The sequence below is a fragment of the Carcharodon carcharias genome, chromosome 25 (genome assembly GCF_017639515.1).
Source record: "Carcharodon carcharias isolate sCarCar2 chromosome 25, sCarCar2.pri, whole genome shotgun sequence".
NCBI lineage: Eukaryota > Metazoa > Chordata > Chondrichthyes > Lamniformes > Lamnidae > Carcharodon > Carcharodon carcharias.
In genome coordinates this window covers 37,587,758-37,606,281 of record NC_054491.1, presented here as the reverse complement: position 1 = coordinate 37,606,281, position 18,524 = coordinate 37,587,758, and the positions used below count along the sequence as shown (strand labels likewise).

General features: G+C 44.6%; 2 protein-coding genes across 4 annotated transcripts in view; one reads left to right on the top strand and one right to left on the bottom strand.

The window, feature by feature from the left end:
• Window positions 1–15,550, bottom strand: part of foxred1 (FAD-dependent oxidoreductase domain containing 1) — a 54,219-nt gene extending 38,669 nt beyond the window's left edge. For both annotated transcript variants that reach the window (XM_041174546.1, XM_041174547.1), the window contains exons 1-2: window positions 15,389–15,550; window positions 3,672–3,892 (exon numbers count right to left, since the gene is read on the bottom strand). In XM_041174546.1, coding sequence (XP_041030480.1) covers window positions 3,672–3,892; window positions 15,389–15,542 — 375 coding nt within the window. In that variant the 5' untranslated portion in view covers window positions 15,543–15,550. The remainder of the gene's footprint in view (window positions 1–3,671; window positions 3,893–15,388) is intronic.
• A 588-nt stretch (window positions 15,551–16,138) lies between these two features.
• srpra (SRP receptor subunit alpha) overlaps window positions 16,139–18,524 on the top strand; it is a 47,771-nt gene continuing 45,385 nt past the window's right edge. Inside the window, exon 1 of one of the 2 annotated variants that reach the window (XM_041174386.1) lies at window positions 16,139–16,323. In XM_041174386.1, the coding sequence (XP_041030320.1) occupies window positions 16,207–16,323 (117 nt within the window). In that variant the 5' untranslated portion in view covers window positions 16,139–16,206. The remainder of the gene's footprint in view (window positions 16,324–18,524) is intronic. The other variant, XM_041174385.1, reaches the window with a different exon arrangement.

Below are 18,524 nucleotides of genomic sequence, written 5' to 3'. Positions count from 1 at the left end.
TAATTCTGTTTTTGTTTTGGATTTCCAGCATCCGCAGTTTTTTTTGTTTTTATCTCAGTTTTCTTTTCCCTTGCTAAGTCTCTTCCCACCCACATCCATGATTCCTCTGATGCCCTAACGTCATATCAACAATTTCCAGTTCCCTGGTCCTAACCGCCTCCTCTTCACCATGATACCTCTATACCTCCATCCCCCACCAGGATGGTCTGAGGACTCTCCGCTTCTTCCATGAACAGAGGCCCAAACAATCCCCATCCACCACCACTCTCCTCCGCCTGGCTGAACTTGTTCTCTCACTGAACAATTTCTCCTTAAACTTGCCTCACTTCCTCCAAATAAAAGGTGTGGTTATGGGTGCCCACATGGGTCCCAGTTAGGCCTGTTTCTTTATGCGGTACGTGGAACATTCCACGTTCCAGTCCTTCTCAGATCCCGTCCGACAACTAATTTATCAGTACATCAATAACTGTTTTGGTGCCACTCATGCTCTCGCCTGGACCTCGAAAAACTTATCAATTTTGCTTCCAATTTCCACCGCTCTATTACCTTCACATGGTTCATCTCCGACACTTCCCTTCTGTTCCTTGACTCCATTTCTAGTGATAGACTGTCCACCAATATTCATTACAAGCCCATCGACTCCCACAGCTACCTCGACTACAGCTCCTCACACCCTGCTTCCTGTAAGGACTCCATTCCAATCTCTCATTTCCTTCGCCTCCGTTCCGATGATGCCACTTTCCAAAACAGCGCTTCTGACATGTCTTCCTTCTTCCTTAACTGAGGTTTCCTCCTGCAGTGGTTCACAGGGTCCTCAGCCGTGTCCGAACCACCCCCTGCGCCTCTGCCCTCACACCTTCCCCTCCCTCCCAGAGCCACGATAGGGACCCCTTGTCCTCACTTTTCACCCCAACAGCCTCCGCATTCAAAGGATCATCCTCTGCTATTTTCGCCAACTCCAGCATGATGCCACCACCAAACACATCTTCCCCTCAACAAAAACAGAATTACCTGGAAAAACTCAGCAGGTCTGGCAGCATCGGCGGAGAAGAAAAGAGTTGACGTTTCAAGTCCTCATGACCCTTCAGTTCGGTCGAAGGGTCATGAGGACTCGAAAAGTCAACTCTTTTCTTCTCCGCCGATGCTGCCAGACCTGCTGAGTTTTTCCAGGTAATTCTGTTTTTGTTTTGGATTTCCAGCATCCGCAGTTTTTTTGTTTTTACATCTTCCCCTCACCCCTCCCATCAGCATCCCATAGGGACCGTTCTCTCTGGGACACCCTGGTCCACTTCACCATCACCCCCAACACCTTATCCCCTTCCCATGCAATCGCAGAAGGTGCAACACCTGCCCCTTTACCTCCTTCCTCTTCAACAGCGCTTCACTTGCACCTCCTTCAGTTTGGTCTACTGCATCCACTGCTCCCAATGCGGTCTCCTCTACATCGGGGAGACCAACCGCAGACTGGCTGACCGCTTTGCGGAACACCTCCAGTCTGTCCGCAAGCCTGATCTTCTGGTCGCTTGCCATTTCAACACACCATCCTGCTCTCATGCCCACATGTCCATCCCTGGCCTGCTGCAATGTTCCAGTTTAGCCCAACACAAACTGGAGGAACAGCACCTTATCTTCCGATTAGGTACTTTACAGCCTTCTGGACTTAACATTGAGTTCAACAACTTCAGGCCATGAACCCTCTCCTCCATCCTCACCCCCTTTTTTTTTAAATCCCCTTTTTTCTGCATTCATTTTTATTTTTTATCCACTTATTTTTATTTATTTATCTGTAGTTTTATCCCCTTTTTTATCCCTCCTTCCATCCCATTTTCTATCCTTTTTTAGCACGAGCCACTAACACTCCCTTTGTCCTTTAGTTCATGACATCTTTGTCAATCCCTTTGTCCCCACCTATCACTGGCCTTCTATCCAGCTTCATTTGCCCCCAACCCTCCCTTAAATAGTATAAATTTCAGCACATTTTCACTTCTCGTGGCTCTGAAGACTCAAAATGTTAACTCTGTTTCTCTCTCCACAGATGCTGCTAGACCTGCTGAGTTTTTGCAGCATTTTTTGTTTTTGTTTCAGGTTTCCAGCATCCGCAGTATTTTGCTTTTATATTACTGCTTTACCGTAACTGGACGTTCATCATCCCTTGGATTTTATTATTACAAGTGCTTTGTTCCATGAGCTCATTGTTTTATCTCCATGAAAACCAGAGGCCTTGAAAAAATGCTCAAAGGATCAGGCAACACCCTTTTTAACCCAAAGGCACATTTATTTGTTTGGTGCAATTTAATCTGGAAGATAGTAAACAAGCATACCAGTCAGTCAGCAAACCATTCCCTGTTTTTGACACTATAGAAAATATATTAATATCAACTTTGGTGCATCTAAGGTATCTAAGCCATTCTTTTGATCTTTGCCATTATAACCAGCTATGTTACAAATACTGTAAATCCAAATTAGAAACCAAAAATGCTGTAAAATATACAGCAGGTAAAAGGAAACAGGAGGCTTCAAGCCAAACAAACAGCATCTTTTTCTCAAACCATGCTCCACCCCTTAAAATGGAGAAAGCAGAGAGGCTGAAAAAACAAAGGGATGCAAGCTAGACAAGTGCAGAGGAAATTTACTGAAATGGTATCAGGGATGATGAATTATGTTGAGAGACCAGAGAGGCTGGAACTGTCTGCCTTAGAACAGAAAGGTTTGAGGAAATTTTAAGAGGGCAATTCAAAATTATGATCAAGAGAAACAATGTTCACAGGCGTGTGGATTTTACGAGGGAAGATTAGGCTTATATTCATTGGAGCTTAGAAGAGAGAGAGGTGATCTTATTGAAATATAAGATTCTGAGGGGGTTTGACAGGATAGATGCTGAGAAGACGTTTCCCCTTGTGGTGGAATCTGGAACTAGGGAGTAGAATGTAAAAATAAGGAGTCTCCTATTTAAGGCAGAAATGAGGAATTTCTTCTCTCAAAGGATCATTAGTCTTTGGAATTCTCTTCCCCAGAGGTCAGTGGAGGATGGGTCATTGAATATATTCAAGGCTGAGTTAAACAGGTTTTGATTGACAAGGGAGTCAAGAGTTATGGGCAGGAGGCAGGAAATTGGAGTTAAGACCGCAATCAAAAACAACAGATTTAAGATAATTGGCAAGAGAATCACTGGAGTGGGGGGGTGGTGGGGAGAGGAAATGGTGTGGAGATGAAAAGTAATTTTTACAACAGTGAGTTATGAAGAGCTGGAATACAGTATTTGAAAGGGTGGTGAAAGTAGTTTCATTAATAACTTTCGAAAGCATGAGTAATTAGAAAATAAATATTTGCAAAGGAATGGGGAAAGAGGAGGGGAGTTGGAAGAGCTAACAAATTAGTCCAAGAAGCTAGCAAAGGCAGGATGGTCCAAATGGCCTCCTGTGCTATATGATTCTATGAAACTTAAAAAAAGTTACAATAGAATGAAATATAGAGTGTTAAAATTAAGTTAAAATGAAATCCAAAAACTGTACCCCAGTACAATGCTTACATTTTTATTTTACAATTTGTTTCATAGATTAGGATAATAATACAAGATAAACTCAGTATTTTTATTGTAATATTAGTGTTAATTTTATTACCACATGGTTGGCAGAGCAAGATAGTCACTCCCCTGCCAGTAGCCTACTCACAGTTGGGTCTCTCTCTATTACCACCACCCGGACCCCTTCCCGTATTGCTTCCTTTTTCTTCAACCAGTAAGCAGTGGACCAGCCAATTACTCCTCCTCCCACAATGACGATGTCAGCCCACTCGGGAGGCAGCCCAGGAGCCTGGTGCAGTGGACTCCAGCCACTGCCAGGGAATGCTTCCTTTGTTTTCTGCTTGATTTTGACAAACTCCTTCTCTAGATCTAGAACAGAGACAGAAGAGCTTTTAAAGGCTGTTGATAGACACCACAAGGAAACACTAGGGTATCAAACTAAGGTTTCAAACATATTACTGGCAAATCTTCTTTCATCCATGCACATTTGGGGACGGTGACGTAGTGGTAATGTCACTGAACTAGTAATCCCGAGATCCAGGCTAATAAAAACATAAATAATAGGATGAATAGGCCATTCAGCTCTTGGAGCCCGCTCTGCCATTTAATGAGATCATGGCTGATCTTCTGTCTCAACATCATTTTCCTGCTCTATCCCCATAACCCTTTATGTTTTTAAAATGTAGAAATCTATTGATCTGAGTCTTGAACATACTCAACAACTGAGCATCCACAATCCTCTGGGGCAGAGAATTCCAAAGGTTCACCACCCTCTGAGTGAAGAGTCTCCTCCTCATCAGAGTCCGAAATGGCCTGTCCCTTGTTCTGAGACTGTGTCCCTGATTCTCGACCCCCCAGCCAAGGGAAACATCCTTTCATCTACCCTGTTGAGCCGTATAAGAATTTTTTAATGTTTGAATGAAATCACCTCTCATTCTTCTAAACTTCAGAGAATAAAGGCCCAGTCTATTTAATCTTTCCTCATAAGACAATCCCCCTCATAAGACAACCCTTCCATCCCAGGAATCAATTTAGTGAACCTTCGTTACACTCTCAGGACATGGGTTCAGATACCATCACAGCAGCTGGTGGAATTTGAACTCATTTGAATAATCTGGAATATAAAGATATCTCAGTAATGGCAACCATGAAACTATTATCTTAAAAACCCATCCGGTTCACTAATGTCCTTTAGGGAAGGAAATCTGCCATCCTTACCCAGTCTGGCCCATGTGACTCCAGACTCTTAACAATGTGGTTGACTCTTAACTGCCCTCTGAAATGGCCTACCAAGCCACTCAGTCCAAGGGCAATTAAGGATGGGCACAAATACTGGCCTTGCCAGTGACATCCAGATCCCACAGAAGAATAAAGGACAAAGAATTCCAACAAGGAGTGTGATCACAAACCCTAGCTGATTGTACTCTCCTCCACCTAATGAGGTTGAGGCCAATTACAGCTCCCAATATTGTTGCCCTGGCTAAAAGCAGCTAACTCAGTACTGATCAGGGGTCAAATCCAATGTTTCTGGTTTGTATGGTTCAGTACGATACTGAGTTGTGCAAATATCAACTGAGCTGTCAGGTGGTGCTGTTTGTTTTTCAAAATCAATGAGGTACTAAAGTTTAAGTCAGACTACTTATTTAAAAATTGTTGCTAATCTACTTGGAGAGCTCACAGTAAATATTTGCTGCAGAGTTATTAATCACCATCAAGTCATATACATCACAGGAGGCAGCCATTAGCCCATCGAGTCCATGCCATCTCTGTGGGGCAATTAATGTCAGTCCCACTCCCCTGCTCGATCCCTGTAGGTCTGCAGGTTTATTTCCTTCAAGTGCCCAACCAATTTCCTTTTGAAATTTATCAAGCCTTTAATGGCATCTTGCACTTATATTGCACCTTTAACTAAATAAACTGATAAAGCCACAAATAAGCTATTAGGACAGGCTTTAGGAGGTAGGTTTTAAGGAGTATCTTAAAGGCTGTGAGGTTTAGCGGGAATTCCAAATTGTAGGGCCTCAGCACAGTCACCAATGGAGCAACGAGATCAAGGATGCACTGGGGAACTGGGGGAGCACAGAAGTTTCAGAGGTCGCAGAGATAGGGAGGGTTGAGGCCATGGAGGGCAGAGGGATTTGAAAACAGGGATGCTAAACAGAATCCAGTCAGAATTATGTTTATGTTAAATAATAGGAGCCTTGTTAAGCCCTAGAGGCCAGATGATTTCTAGTCATTGTTGTCTACCAAAATAAATTAAAGAATCACAGTTAGGGAAGGGATGTCTTCAACTGCGTAATCTTGTATTCCGTATTCTATCTATACAGTTACTTTGTATCCAATCTTTATTTCCTCAAAAAAAAATCAACCAAACAAATTCTGCTCTTGAATACTATCCAGGGGAAGTTTCTGCCTAAAGTGCTTTTTGCAGATATTGGATGAGGGCAGAGAAAGAAGCTCTGAAAAGTCATATGGATTCGAAACGTTAACCCTGTTTCTTTCTCCACAGATGCTGTCAGACCAGCTGAGTTTTACCAGCAATTTCTGTTTTCATTTCAGATTTCCAGCATCTGCAGTATTTTCATTTATCTTAGCACTTGTCAAACTCTGTGCACAACTCTAGCACAAGAGAGATACTTGCTTGCAGACCAAGTTCAAAAGTATCCAAGGCTGACATTCTCACAACCCTGCTTTATGCCTGTGAAACTTGGATAATATAGATACGTCCATGTTAAGGAACTGAATCACTCAGTTAAGCTGTATGAGAGGACTAATGATGATCAGACATGGTCCCTCACACAAAAGTTCCTGAAGCAAAAAAGCTGATGTGTCAAGCATGGATGTTCTGATTATCAAAACATGGAGGCAATGATCAAATCCTGTACTGTGAATGCCTGAAATACTCATCCCAAAAAAAAACTTGCATTTCTAGAGCATCTTTCATAATCTCAGGATACACCAAAGCACTCTATGATCAATGAAGTATTTTTGAAGTGTAATCAGTTTTCATGGTTCAAGAAACAACAATGATAGGCATGATTGAATAAGCTGTTTGTCAAAGAATAAAGGTGGCCAGCATACCAGGAAAACTCACTGCTCTTCAAATGAGGCTATCATTTACGTCTACTCGAGGGCAGGTGTCTTTGATTTAACATCTGATCCAAAAGCCAGCACCCACAGCATGAACAAGTATTTTTCCAATTCCTCTTTGAAATTTACTGTTAGACCATAAGATCCAGGAGCAGAAATTAGGCCATTCGGCCCATCGAGTCTGCTCCGCCATTCAATCATGGCTGATAAGTTTCTCAACCCATTCTCCCACCTTCTCCCTGTAACCTCTGATCCCCTTACCAATCAAGAACCTATCTATCTCCGTCTTAAATACACTCAATGACCTGGCCTCCACAGCCTTCTGTGGCAATGAATTCCATAGATTCACCACTCACTGGCTAAAGAAGTTTCTCCTCATCTCTGTTCTAAAAGGTCTTCCCTTTACTCTGAGGCTGTGCCCTCAGTCCTAGTGTCTCCTACTAATGGAAATATCTTCCCCACATCCACTCTATCCAGGCCTTTCAGTATTCTGTAAGTTTCAATCAGATCCCCCCTCATCCTTCTAAACTCCATCAAGCATAGACCCAGAGTCCTCAAACGTTCCTCATATGTTAAGCCTTTCATTCCTGGGATCGTTCTCGTGAACCACCTCTGGACCCTCTCCAGGGTCAGCACATCCTTCCTGAGATACGCAGCCCAAAATTGTTCACAATATTCTAAATGTGGTCTGACCTCAGCAGCACATCCTGCTTTTATATTCTAGTCCTCTTGAAATAAATGCCAACATTGCATTTGCCTTCCTAACTACTGCATCAACCTGTGAGTTAACCTTAAGAGAATCCTGGACTAGGACTCCCAAGTGCCTTTGCACTCCAGATTTCTGAATTCTCTCCCCATTTAGAAAATAGTCTATGCCTCTATTCTTCCTACCAAAGTGCATGACCTCACACTTCCCCATATTGTATTCCATCTGCCACTTCTTTTCCCATTCTCCTAACCTGTCCAAACCCTTCTGCAGCCTCCCCACCTCCTCATTACTACCTGTCCCTCCACCTATCTTTGTATCATCTGCAAACTTAGCCAGGATGCCCTCAGTTCCTTCATCTAGATCATTAATGTATAAAGTGAAAAGTTGTGGTCCCAACACTGACCCCTGCGGAACTTCACTAGTCACCGGCCACCATCCTGAGAAGGACCCCCTTATCCCCACTCTCTGCCTCCTGCCAGACAGCCAATCTTCTATCCATGCTAGTACCTTGCCTCTAACACCATGGGCTCTTATCTTACTGAGCAGCCTCCCGTGCAGCACCTTGTCAAAAGCCTTCTGGAAGTCCAAGTAGATAACATCCATTGGCTCTCCTTTGTCTAACCTACTCGTTACCTCCTCAAAGAATTCTTGAATGTGCTTCCACCTAACTTTTAGACAGTGCATTCCTGATCATAGCTACTAACTGCGTACATGTTCTCCCTCATGTCACCTCTATTTCTTTTGCCAATCACCTTAAATCTCTCTCTTCTAGTCATTTACTCTTCACCCATTGGAAAGTTTCTCCTTACTTACTCTGTCAAAACCACTCACGATTTTGAACATCTCTATCAAATCTCCTACTAACTTCTCCCCAAGGAGAGTTACCCCAGCTTCTCCACATAAAGCAAAGGCCCTCAAAACTGGTCCTATTGTGCACCATCGGGGGCCTAACCATATCAATGTCTAGTTTAACTTCCTTCCCTTTGTACTCTGCATTGCTATTAATAAAGTCAAGGATTCCGTGTGTTTTTTTTTAAAAAAAACTTAGAAAGTCAGTGTCATTATGGTTCAGGTGGTAGTCATTTGGCCAATGAGGTCAGCTCTTATAGTGCAATCCAGTCAGTCAGTCCACACCGCTCTAACCCTCCTGCAAATTTATTTTCCTTAAGTGCCACCAAATGCCCTTTTGAAATCATTTATTGTTTCCGTTTCCATCACCCTTATTAGCAATAAGTTCCAGGTCATGACCACTTATTATGCAAAAGGTTCTTCCTCATGTCATAAAGATACTAATGTATATAATGTTATTGGAAATTAATTTAAATTGGACTTGTAGTAGGGTCTGTGTCTGTGGGGGCGTGCGTGTCTTAATTGAATTAAAGCGAGCAAGTCTGGGTGCTTTGATGTATAGTAGTTTTGAGATGTTAAACAGTAAGGTAGAGGGTACATTAGCATTTTGTTAAGTAAACCACTCAAAGACTGGGGGTGAAATCTTGCACCTAGCTAGGAGACACCAAGCAAAATGTATACACTACTAATAAAATTGGTACTGTGAAAGGGGTTTTATTGTTAGAAGAGGTAGAGTTCAAGGACCTGGTGATACAATGAGAATTTGCCTTCAAAGGGAAGGCTAGGTATATACAGGAAGAGAGTTTTGTGCGAGAGTCAGAGGCCTGTAAGGTCTAAGCCTGTAAGCCTACAGCTGTCTGCAAAGAAAACAAATTACAAGGGACCTCATTTTGAATTCGTAAGATAAAATGTGGTTTGTTTGGTGTCTGTTTTTAAATCTATGGGTTGTTGTTGCCTTTGTGAAGATATTTACCTGGGAGTGATGAATTTGTGGATTTAAGAGTTATTATGGTAGTAATTTGTAGACATATGTATGTGTTTAAATTTGTGTTAAGCTAATAAATGTTTAATTTAATATATAAAAAACCTCTTGAACCTTAGTGGTTTTTATTCCTGAATTCAGAGCTGCATCTCAAACATACCTATTGAAAATATAGGTTATGACAGTTGTTTAAAGTTTCCCTCTGGGATTTTAAATAACTCGGCGTTTACCAACTGCTATCATATACTGACAGGGCCTCAATATGCCCTGAGACTTTCAAAGATCTATGCACATGCATTCCCAGGTCCCTCTGTCCCTGCTCTTTAAAGCTGTTTCATTGTGTGTATATTGACTCTCCCTATCACAGTTGCCAAAATGCATCACTTTACACTTTTCTGTTTTAAATTCCTTCGAACGTCAAAGAATTATGGTCATATTCTAGTTTCTCTGTTCCTGCACCCCCTTTACAATTACATTTTGTTCATATTCACTCTTTATTCTTCCTACCAAAACCCTTTACTTCACACTTGTGTATTAAATTTCATCGGTTATGTGTCTTTCCTTTCGGCAGTCTATACCCTCCTGAAGTTTGTTACCATCCTCATTATTTACTGCGTTTCTGAGTTTTGTGTCATCTACAAACTTCAAAATTATGCCCTGTATACAGTACCTAAATTCTTGGCATTAATACAGAGCAGTGGTCCCAATACCAATCCCTGGGAAATGCCACTGTATACTCTCCTCCAATCTGAAAAACAACTGTTTATCTCTAATCTCTGCTTTCTTCCTTTAGCTACCCACACTGCCATGCCCCTTTAAGGCCATGGGCTTTTGTCAAGCTTATAAGACTTGTGATACTTTGTCAAATGCCTTTTAAAAGTCCATATACGCAACATCAACAGCATTGCCCTCATCAATCCTCTCAGTGAGCTCACTCAAGTTTGTCAAACATATTTTGCCTTTAACAAATCAATGCTGACTTTCACTTATTCGCCCATAATTTTCCAAGTGCCAACTATTTTTGCCTCAGGTTTAAGAGAGGTCTTTAAGGTTTTCATAAATTTGGATCTAAAATTTCCTCCTGTGGGTCAAGAATTAGCAAACAAAACACACACTATCAAAACAAGCTTAGGCAACTTTTTTTTTGCTTTCAGTGACGGAGAAAAAGAATTGTAGAAGATGCCAACTGCACTACAGCTTCAGTAAAAATAGGCAGTCCCATTGGGACAAAGGCTATTAGTTGCAGAATCATGGTAGGTAGATCAAAGGAAGGATAAAATAATAAATTCCCCCTTTATATTTAATAACAAAGCTTTCTGCAGATATCAACCCCTTAGGGCTGAAAAAATAATGGGTCAATATCCTGGATTTTTGGTGCATTACATAAGGGACACGTTTCACAAAACTTTATCTTCCCAGAAGCTCCTGAGGAGAAGGCTGAGGGACACTAGTGCACAGATTTTTTTTGTATTCTTTCATAAGATGAGTGTCACTCACCAGGGCAGCATTTGTTGCCCATTCCTAATTGTCCTTGAACTGAGTGGCTTGCTAGGCAATTTCAGAGGGCAGTTAAGAGTCAACCACATTGTTGTAGGTCTGGAGTCACAGATAGGCCAGGTCGCGTAAGCATGGCAGATTTCCTTCCCTAAAGGGCATTAGCGAACCAGATGGGTTCTTACAACAATCGATGATAGCTGCCATGGTCACCAATTACTGAGACTAGCTTCACATTCCAGATTTATTAATTGATTTTAAATTCCACCAGCTGCCATGGTGAGATATGAATCCTTGTCCCCAGAGCACTAGTCTGAGCCTCTGGACTACTAGCCCAGTGGCATTACTATTACACCACCTTCTCCCCAAATTAAGATGTCTTAATCAGGGAAGGATCATGGGCATAGTCAATGTAGCAATATGTCAAAGGGACATCCTGCTGTAGAAGAGACTGAAACACCATATTCAGTGTAGTTAACTCGCCAAGGGAATGAGTTGAAGTTCAAGCTTTCTTCAAACAGTTTTCCCCTTAGTCATGGAAGAGGTTAAGTTTCCACAGGTAAACACAGTCTTCTATAAACTGAAAACGGCACTTGTCATGAGCAGGATAAAGAACAACGGAATTTGCAATTATGGCATTCTAAACTGGAGAGAAACTGGCATGAATGCTGCGTTTTCTTTAACTTCTGAAATACAGTAAATGTCACAGGCAAGAAATTACATTCAGGCTAAAACTAATGATCAGAGTTATTTATACGTAGGATGTTACATACAAGAAACTAGAATACCTACTCAATTTACACACTATGCAAAATATTTCAAATCTTTGAAGTTCTTTTTAGCAAACTCTGACTGATGGATAGAAGTTACATGGACCCTTGATAACCACCTCACACAACATGGCCACAACAAATCAAGCAACTGAAAGCTATAGAATGAACTGTATACCACATAGGGTGCCTATTCTTTGATGTGAAGGCGTCTTCCCTCAGTCTATTAGCTGTGGGTTATTGCTGGCCAAGAGTTTTTTCATAGTTTTCAATGCCCTTAAACAATCTGTATGAACTTTCTTCCAACGAAGCTCCCTTATAATTCAAAGCATTTAGAATGTAATACATTAAGCTGTAATGCTTTCACATTTTAACACTTGCAACAACTGAAACCACCCATATGATTTGTATTACTACACAGTAGTAGTATAATAATGGCAATGATGTAAATTCGATTTCCACCATGGCACTTTAGGAAATTGAATTCAGTAAACCTGGTCATGTATGACTGGCATCAGAAAAATGAATATGAAAACTGACAGATCATTGTAAAAATCCAACTCTAGTCACTGATATCTTTCACCATCTCCCCTTACCTAAGTCTAGCCTGTGCGTAACCTGAATCCCACACTTGGATCTTAATACTTTAGTATAGCCAGAGCCAATAAAAAAATCTTGAGCTTACAATTCAAAGACAAATTTCCCTCAGCTAGCAGTTTGACTAGTATCTAGAAAATAGCTACTGCATCTTGACCGATTTACATTTAATAACCTCCCTGTGATCTCAGATCTCCATCTATGTTTAGTAAGGCAAAGAACCAAAAACTAGTTTATCTTTAAAAATAGATTTAATCTGCATATACAAAATCATATAAAAATGTATAATGGAGACCTCAGGAATCATTATTTAGAATTCTCCCTGAAAGATCTGTGATATAGGTGTACATACAATGGTCAGTGTGGTTAGCCTGGACTTGATGGTTGCACTGCTGACCGAGTCAGGAGGTCATGGGCTCAAGATTCATGCCCCGAAACTTTAGTGCATAATCTAGGTCAATGTTTGTCAAACATTTCTTGGTTGAAGGGCTCCTTTTCAAATGGATAAAAACCACAGGTTACCCCCTTCCATCTAGATTATACTTTTTTTTAATCCTTTCACAGGATGTGGGCATCGCTGGCCAGCCACATCGCTAATTGCCCTTGGGAAGGTGGTGGCGAGTTACCTTAAACCACTGCAGTCCATGTGGTATAGGTACATCCACAGTGCTATTAGGAAGGGAGTTCCAGGATCTTGACCCAGTGATAGTGAAGGAATGGTGATATACTTCCAAGTCAAGATAGTGTGCAGTTTGGAGGGCAGCTTGCAGGTGGTGCTCCCATGCATCTGCTGCCCTTGTAATTCTAGGTGGTAGAGGTCACAGGTTTGGCAGGTGCTGTTGAAGGAACCTTGGTGAGTTGCTGCATTGCATCTTGTAGATGGTACACACTGCTGCCACGGTGTGTCAGTGGTGGAAGGAGTGAATGTTTGTGGATGGGGAGCCAATTAAGCAGACTGCTTTGTCCTGAATGGTGTGGAGATTCTTGAGTGTTGTTGGAACTGCACTCATCCAAGCAAGTGGAGAGCATTCTATCATATTCCTGACTTGTTCCTTGTAGATGGAGGATAGGTTTTGGAGAGCTACTCGCTGCAAAATTCCCAGTCTCTGACCTGCTGTTATAGCAAAAGTATTTATATGGCTAGCCCAGGCTGGATTCTGATCTATAGTAACCCCCTGATGTTGATATTGGGGGATCCAGGGATGATAATGTCATTGAATGTCAAGGGCAGGTGATTAGATTCTCTATTGTTGAAGATGGTCATTGTCTGGAACTTGCGTGGTACGAATGTCACTTGCCACTTGTCAGCCCAAGTCCGAATGTTATTCAGGTCTTGCTACATGTGGGTATGGATAGTTTCAGTATCTGATGAGTCACACATTGTGCTAACCCCTGTGAAAGCATCAGCATTTGTGATGTTATGATGGAAGGAAGGTCATTGATGAAGCTGCTGAAGATGATGGGGCCTAGGATGCTACCCTGCGGAACTCCTGCAGTGATACCCCTGGACTGAGATGATTGGACGCCAACAGCCACAACCATCTTCTTTTATGCTAGCTATAACTCCAACCAGTGGATTGTTTTCCCCAATTCCTGTTGACTTCAGTTTTGCTAGGGCTCCTTGATGCCATGCTCCGTCAAATGCTGCCTTAATACAATTTCACAGATGTAGACAATGAGCAGACAAACCAGACATCAAGCATAAATGTGATTCCGCTAACACAGTAATGAATGCCAACTAACCATTTTTAATACAAAAGCAGAATACTGCAGATGCCGGGGAGATGAAATAAAAACAGAAAATGCGGGAAATACTCAGTAGGTCAGGCATCTATGGAGAGAAACAGTTAACGTTTCAGGTCAATGAACTCTCAACATGTGGTTTAAGATTGCCTTTTAGTTGCATACATAATCAGTTTACGGATCACAACCAGTGCAAACAACTACTGGTAACATAAGGTTAACAGGCTCAAAGCAATTTATTTTAATTTTGAAAAAAATTTCTACAAACATTTGGGTTTCATACCCTCAGTTTTATTGGCATACTCACGGACATGAAATTCTTAGCAATTTTGGCTGACAAATCTAGGCCAACTCCTTTGTATTTAATCATACAATATTTTCCAATAATGTAAATTCCTTGAAACATTTAATCAAGTCAAATTCACATTACAAATAATACCAGAGATTAATAAAACAGAAAATGCTGGAAATACTCAGCAAACCAGGGATTGTTAAACCAAGATGCCGTATGGCCTTTGAGATCAACATAAAAAAACGTTAGCAGGGAAGTTCTTTCCAGTGTCCTGGCCAACATTTATCCCTTAACCAACATCATCATTTGGAAGCTTGCTGTGTGCAAAGTGGCTTACACACTTCCTATAATACAACTGTGAGTACACTTAAAAAGTATTTCAGCCCCTTGGAAAAAACTTTTGGACATCCGAAGATTATGGAAGGGGCTACTCTGGTGCCTGTCTTTCTTGCTTAAACAGATAGCGGTGAGGCTGGGGATTCATTTCCAGGTTAAACTTCCATAACATTTCAAATGAGATTTGATAGGTGGATGAAGGTAATGGGGACATAGGAATGTATACATTTGACTACATGGAAATAGCCTTGTCCCTACCAGCATTAACCCTTCAGAGGAGCAAACAAATTCACACGTGTTAACTGTGATTAAAATTATTTACTCGCCTAAAGGCTAACTGACCATAGACTACCTCTAACCGTGTTATCACTTACAACATATGCATTTCTAGTCCTTTATGTCTGATGTTGTGTCTAGGGTGTGAGTGTAATATGTAGAAATTGGTTAACATATTTAACTACATAACAGCAAATGCACTTAAAAAGAATTGGATCTAAAACACCTTTCTGTGTAATGCACAAGGTTGCAACACAGTCCATTTGGCGCTAAAAACCAATCCATTTTTTTAATTCATTGGATGTGGGTGTCACTGTCTAGGGTAGCATTTATTGCCCATCCCTAATTGGGCATCTAAGGGGGCATTTAAAAGTCAACCACATTGCTGTGGGTCTGGAGTCACATGTCAGCCAGACCAGACAAGGACGGCAGATTTCCATCCCCAAAGGACATTAATGAACCAGATGAGTTTTTACATACAATCCACAATGGCTTCATTTTAATTCCAGATGTTTACTGGATTCAAATTTCACCATCTGCCATGGTGGGATTCGAAAGCAGATCCCTGGAATACCAGTCCAGTGACAATGCCACTATGCCTCCGTCCATGACCCCGAACAGGATTTTGAAATTGCTTTAAAAGTGTTAATGACTAAGGAGGACACATTGCTGCAACTGCAGAAACGTTCATGCACGGTGAGGTCCGGTCACCTTTAAAGATACTTACCTTGAATGAAGTCACGTTTCCGTGCATGTGCGCCGCCGCCGCCGCCGCTGCTGACGCCGGCACGGCCTTGCCGTCGGCCCAGCAAACACGCACAGCGGTGCGGGAAGCCCGGAAAGCCGAGAGCTCGAGATCCACAACAACTCCAAAGAAACATTCCGCCTAACTCTGTTTGGGGGTGGGGGGGGGGGGGTTGGTGGAGCAGTGAGCGGAGTGCCCAAGTGCTCAAAGGGGCGGGTCCAGCCGGACCGTGTGTCATACGTCACTGGGCGGCGTGGCGTCACTCCGCACACCGCATCAAAACCGATGCGTTCAGGCGGCCCCATCACGTGATGGGTCCCTTTGCCTCTCTCTCTCCCCCCCCCCCCCCTTCAGCTTTTCCTTCGAGGGCGGGATTTAAAATAAATCGTAAGACAAATAAATGTGCGTCATCTGACCTCCCCGCCCCTTTAATAAAGAGACCGGGCTCCCGTTCGGCACAGTTTGTCATATTCCTGTCAGAACGGGAGGGCTATGAAGCAGCTGACATTCTGCCTCAGTTTTTTTTTTAACTTTGCACCGCGGAGATTTTCTCGTCGCGAAATAAAAATCAGAGACCCTTCAAATCCGAAAGTGGGTCAGTCCGAGCGCACCGTGTTTTTTTTTTGACTCAATCTCTCTCCAGTTGTGTACATCCTCCTGGCTACACACACCCTCCCCCACACACCTCGGCTCGGTCTCCAGGAAGTGACGCTAACGCCGGAAGTGAGGCGACGCGGTGCTGACGTGTCGCTCTCTGTGTGTCCCGGATATTTCTGGATGGTTCTGAGGCCGCTTGCGCCATGCTGGACTTTTTCAGCATCTTCAGTAAGGGCGGTATCGTGCTCTGGTGTTTCCAGGGAGTGAGCAGCCCCTTCAGCGGCACTGTCAATGCGCTCATTCGGAGCGTCATCCTCCAGGTGAGGAGAGAGCGGGGAATTGCGGGGAGAGAGTGGGGAATTGGGAGGGAGCAGGGACACCGGCGGGGGGGAATCGAGAGAGAACAACCTGAGGTGGAGAGAGATGGGTGGGAGATGGGGGGAGGAGGAGAGAGAGAGAGAGAGAGATGGGGGGAGGAGGAGAGAGAGAGAGAGATGGGGGGAGGAGGAGAGAGAGAGAGAGATGGGGGGAGGAGGAGAGAGAGAGAGAGATGGGGGGAGGAGGAGAGAGAGAGAGATGGGGGGAGGAGGAGAGAGAGAGAGATGGGGGGAGGAGGAGAGAGAGAGAGAGATGGGGGGAGGAGGAGAGAGAGAGAGAGATGGGGGGAGGAGGAGAGAGAGAGAGAGATGGGGGGAGGAGGAGAGAGAGAGAGAGATGGGGGGAGGAGGAGAGAGAGAGAGAGATGGGGGGAGGAGGAGAGAGAGAGAGAGATGGGGGGAGGAGGAGAGAGAGAGAGAGATGGGGGGAGGAGGAGAGAGAGAGAGAGATGGGGGGAGGAGGAGAGAGAGAGAGAGATGGGGGGAGGAGGAGAGAGAGAGAGAGATGGGGGGAGGAGGAGAGAGAGAGAGAGATGGGGGGAGGAGGAGAGAGAGAGAGAGATGGGGGGAGGAGGAGAGAGAGAGAGAGATGGGGGGAGGAGGAGAGAGAGAGAGAGATGGGGGGAGGAGGAGAGAGAGAGAGAGATGGGGGGAGGAGGAGAGAGAGAGAGATGGGGGGAGGAGGAGAGAGAGAGAGAGATGGGGGGAGGAGGAGAGAGAGAGAGAGATGGGGGGAGGAGGAGAGAGAGAGAGAGAGATGGGGGGAGGAGGAGAGAGAGAGAGAGAGATGGGGGGAGGAGGAGAGAGAGAGAGAGATGGGGGGAGGAGGAGAGAGAGAGAGAGATGGGGGGAGGAGGAGAGAGAGAGAGAGAGAGAGAGATGGGGGGAGGAGGAGAGAGAGAGAGAGAGATGGGGGGAGGAGGAGAGAGAGAGAGGGAGATGGGGGGAGGAGGAGAGAGAGAGAGAGAGATGGGGGGAGGAGGAGAGAGAGAGAGAGAGAGATGGGGGGAGGAGGAGAGAGAGAGAGAGAGATGGGGGGAGGAGGAGAGAGAGAGAGAGAGATGGGGGGAGGAGGAGAGAGAGAGAGAGAGATGGGGGGAGGAGGAGAGAGAGAGAGAGAGATGGGGGGAGGAGGAGAGAGAGAGAGAGAGATGGGGGGAGGAGGAGAGAGAGAGAGAGAGATGGGGGGAGGAGGAGAGAGAGAGAGAGAGATGGGGGGAGGAGGAGAGAGAGAGAGAGAGATGGGGGGAGGAGGAGAGAGAGAGAGAGAGATGGGGGGAGGAGGAGAGAGAGAGAGAGAGATGGGGGGAGGAGGAGAGAGAGAGAGAGAGATGGGGGGAGGAGGAGAGAGAGAGAGAGAGATGGGGGGAGGAGGAGAGAGAGAGAGAGAGATGGGGGGAGGAGGAGAGAGAGAGAGAGAGATGGGGGGAGGAGGAGAGAGAGAGAGAGAGATGGGGGGAGGAGGAGAGAGAGAGAGAGATGGGGGGAGGAGGAGAGAGAGAGAGAGATGGGGGGAGGAGGAGAGAGAGAGAGATGGGGGGAGGAGGAGAGAGAGAGAGAGATGGGGGGAGGAGGAGAGAGAGAGAGAGATGGGGGGAGGAGGAGAGAGAGAGAGAGATGGGGGGAGGAGGAGAGAGAGAGAGAGATGGGGGGAGGAGGAGAGAGAGAGAGAGATGGGGGGAGGAGGAGAGAGAGAGAGATGGGGGGAGGAGGAGAGAGAGAGAGATGGGGGGAGGAGGAGAGAGAGAGAGAGATGGGGGGAGGAGGAGAGAGAGAGAGAGATGGGGGGAGGAGGAGAGAGAGAGAGAGATGGGGGGGAGGAGGAGAGAGAGAGAGAGATGGGGGGAGGAGGAGAGAGAGAGAGAGATGGGGGGAGGAGGAGAGAGAGAGAGAGATGGGGGGAGGAGGAGAGAGAGAGAGAGATGGGGGGAGGAGGAGAGAGAGAGAGAGATGGGGGGAGGAGGAGAGAGAGAGAGAGATGGGGGGAGGAGGAGAGAGAGAGAGAGATGGGGGGAGGAGGAGAGAGAGAGAGAGATGGGGGGAGGAGGAGAGAGAGAGAGAGATGGGGGGAGGAGGAGAGAGAGAGAGAGATGGGGGGAGGAGGAGAGAGAGAGAGAGATGGGGGGAGGAGGAGAGAGAGAGAG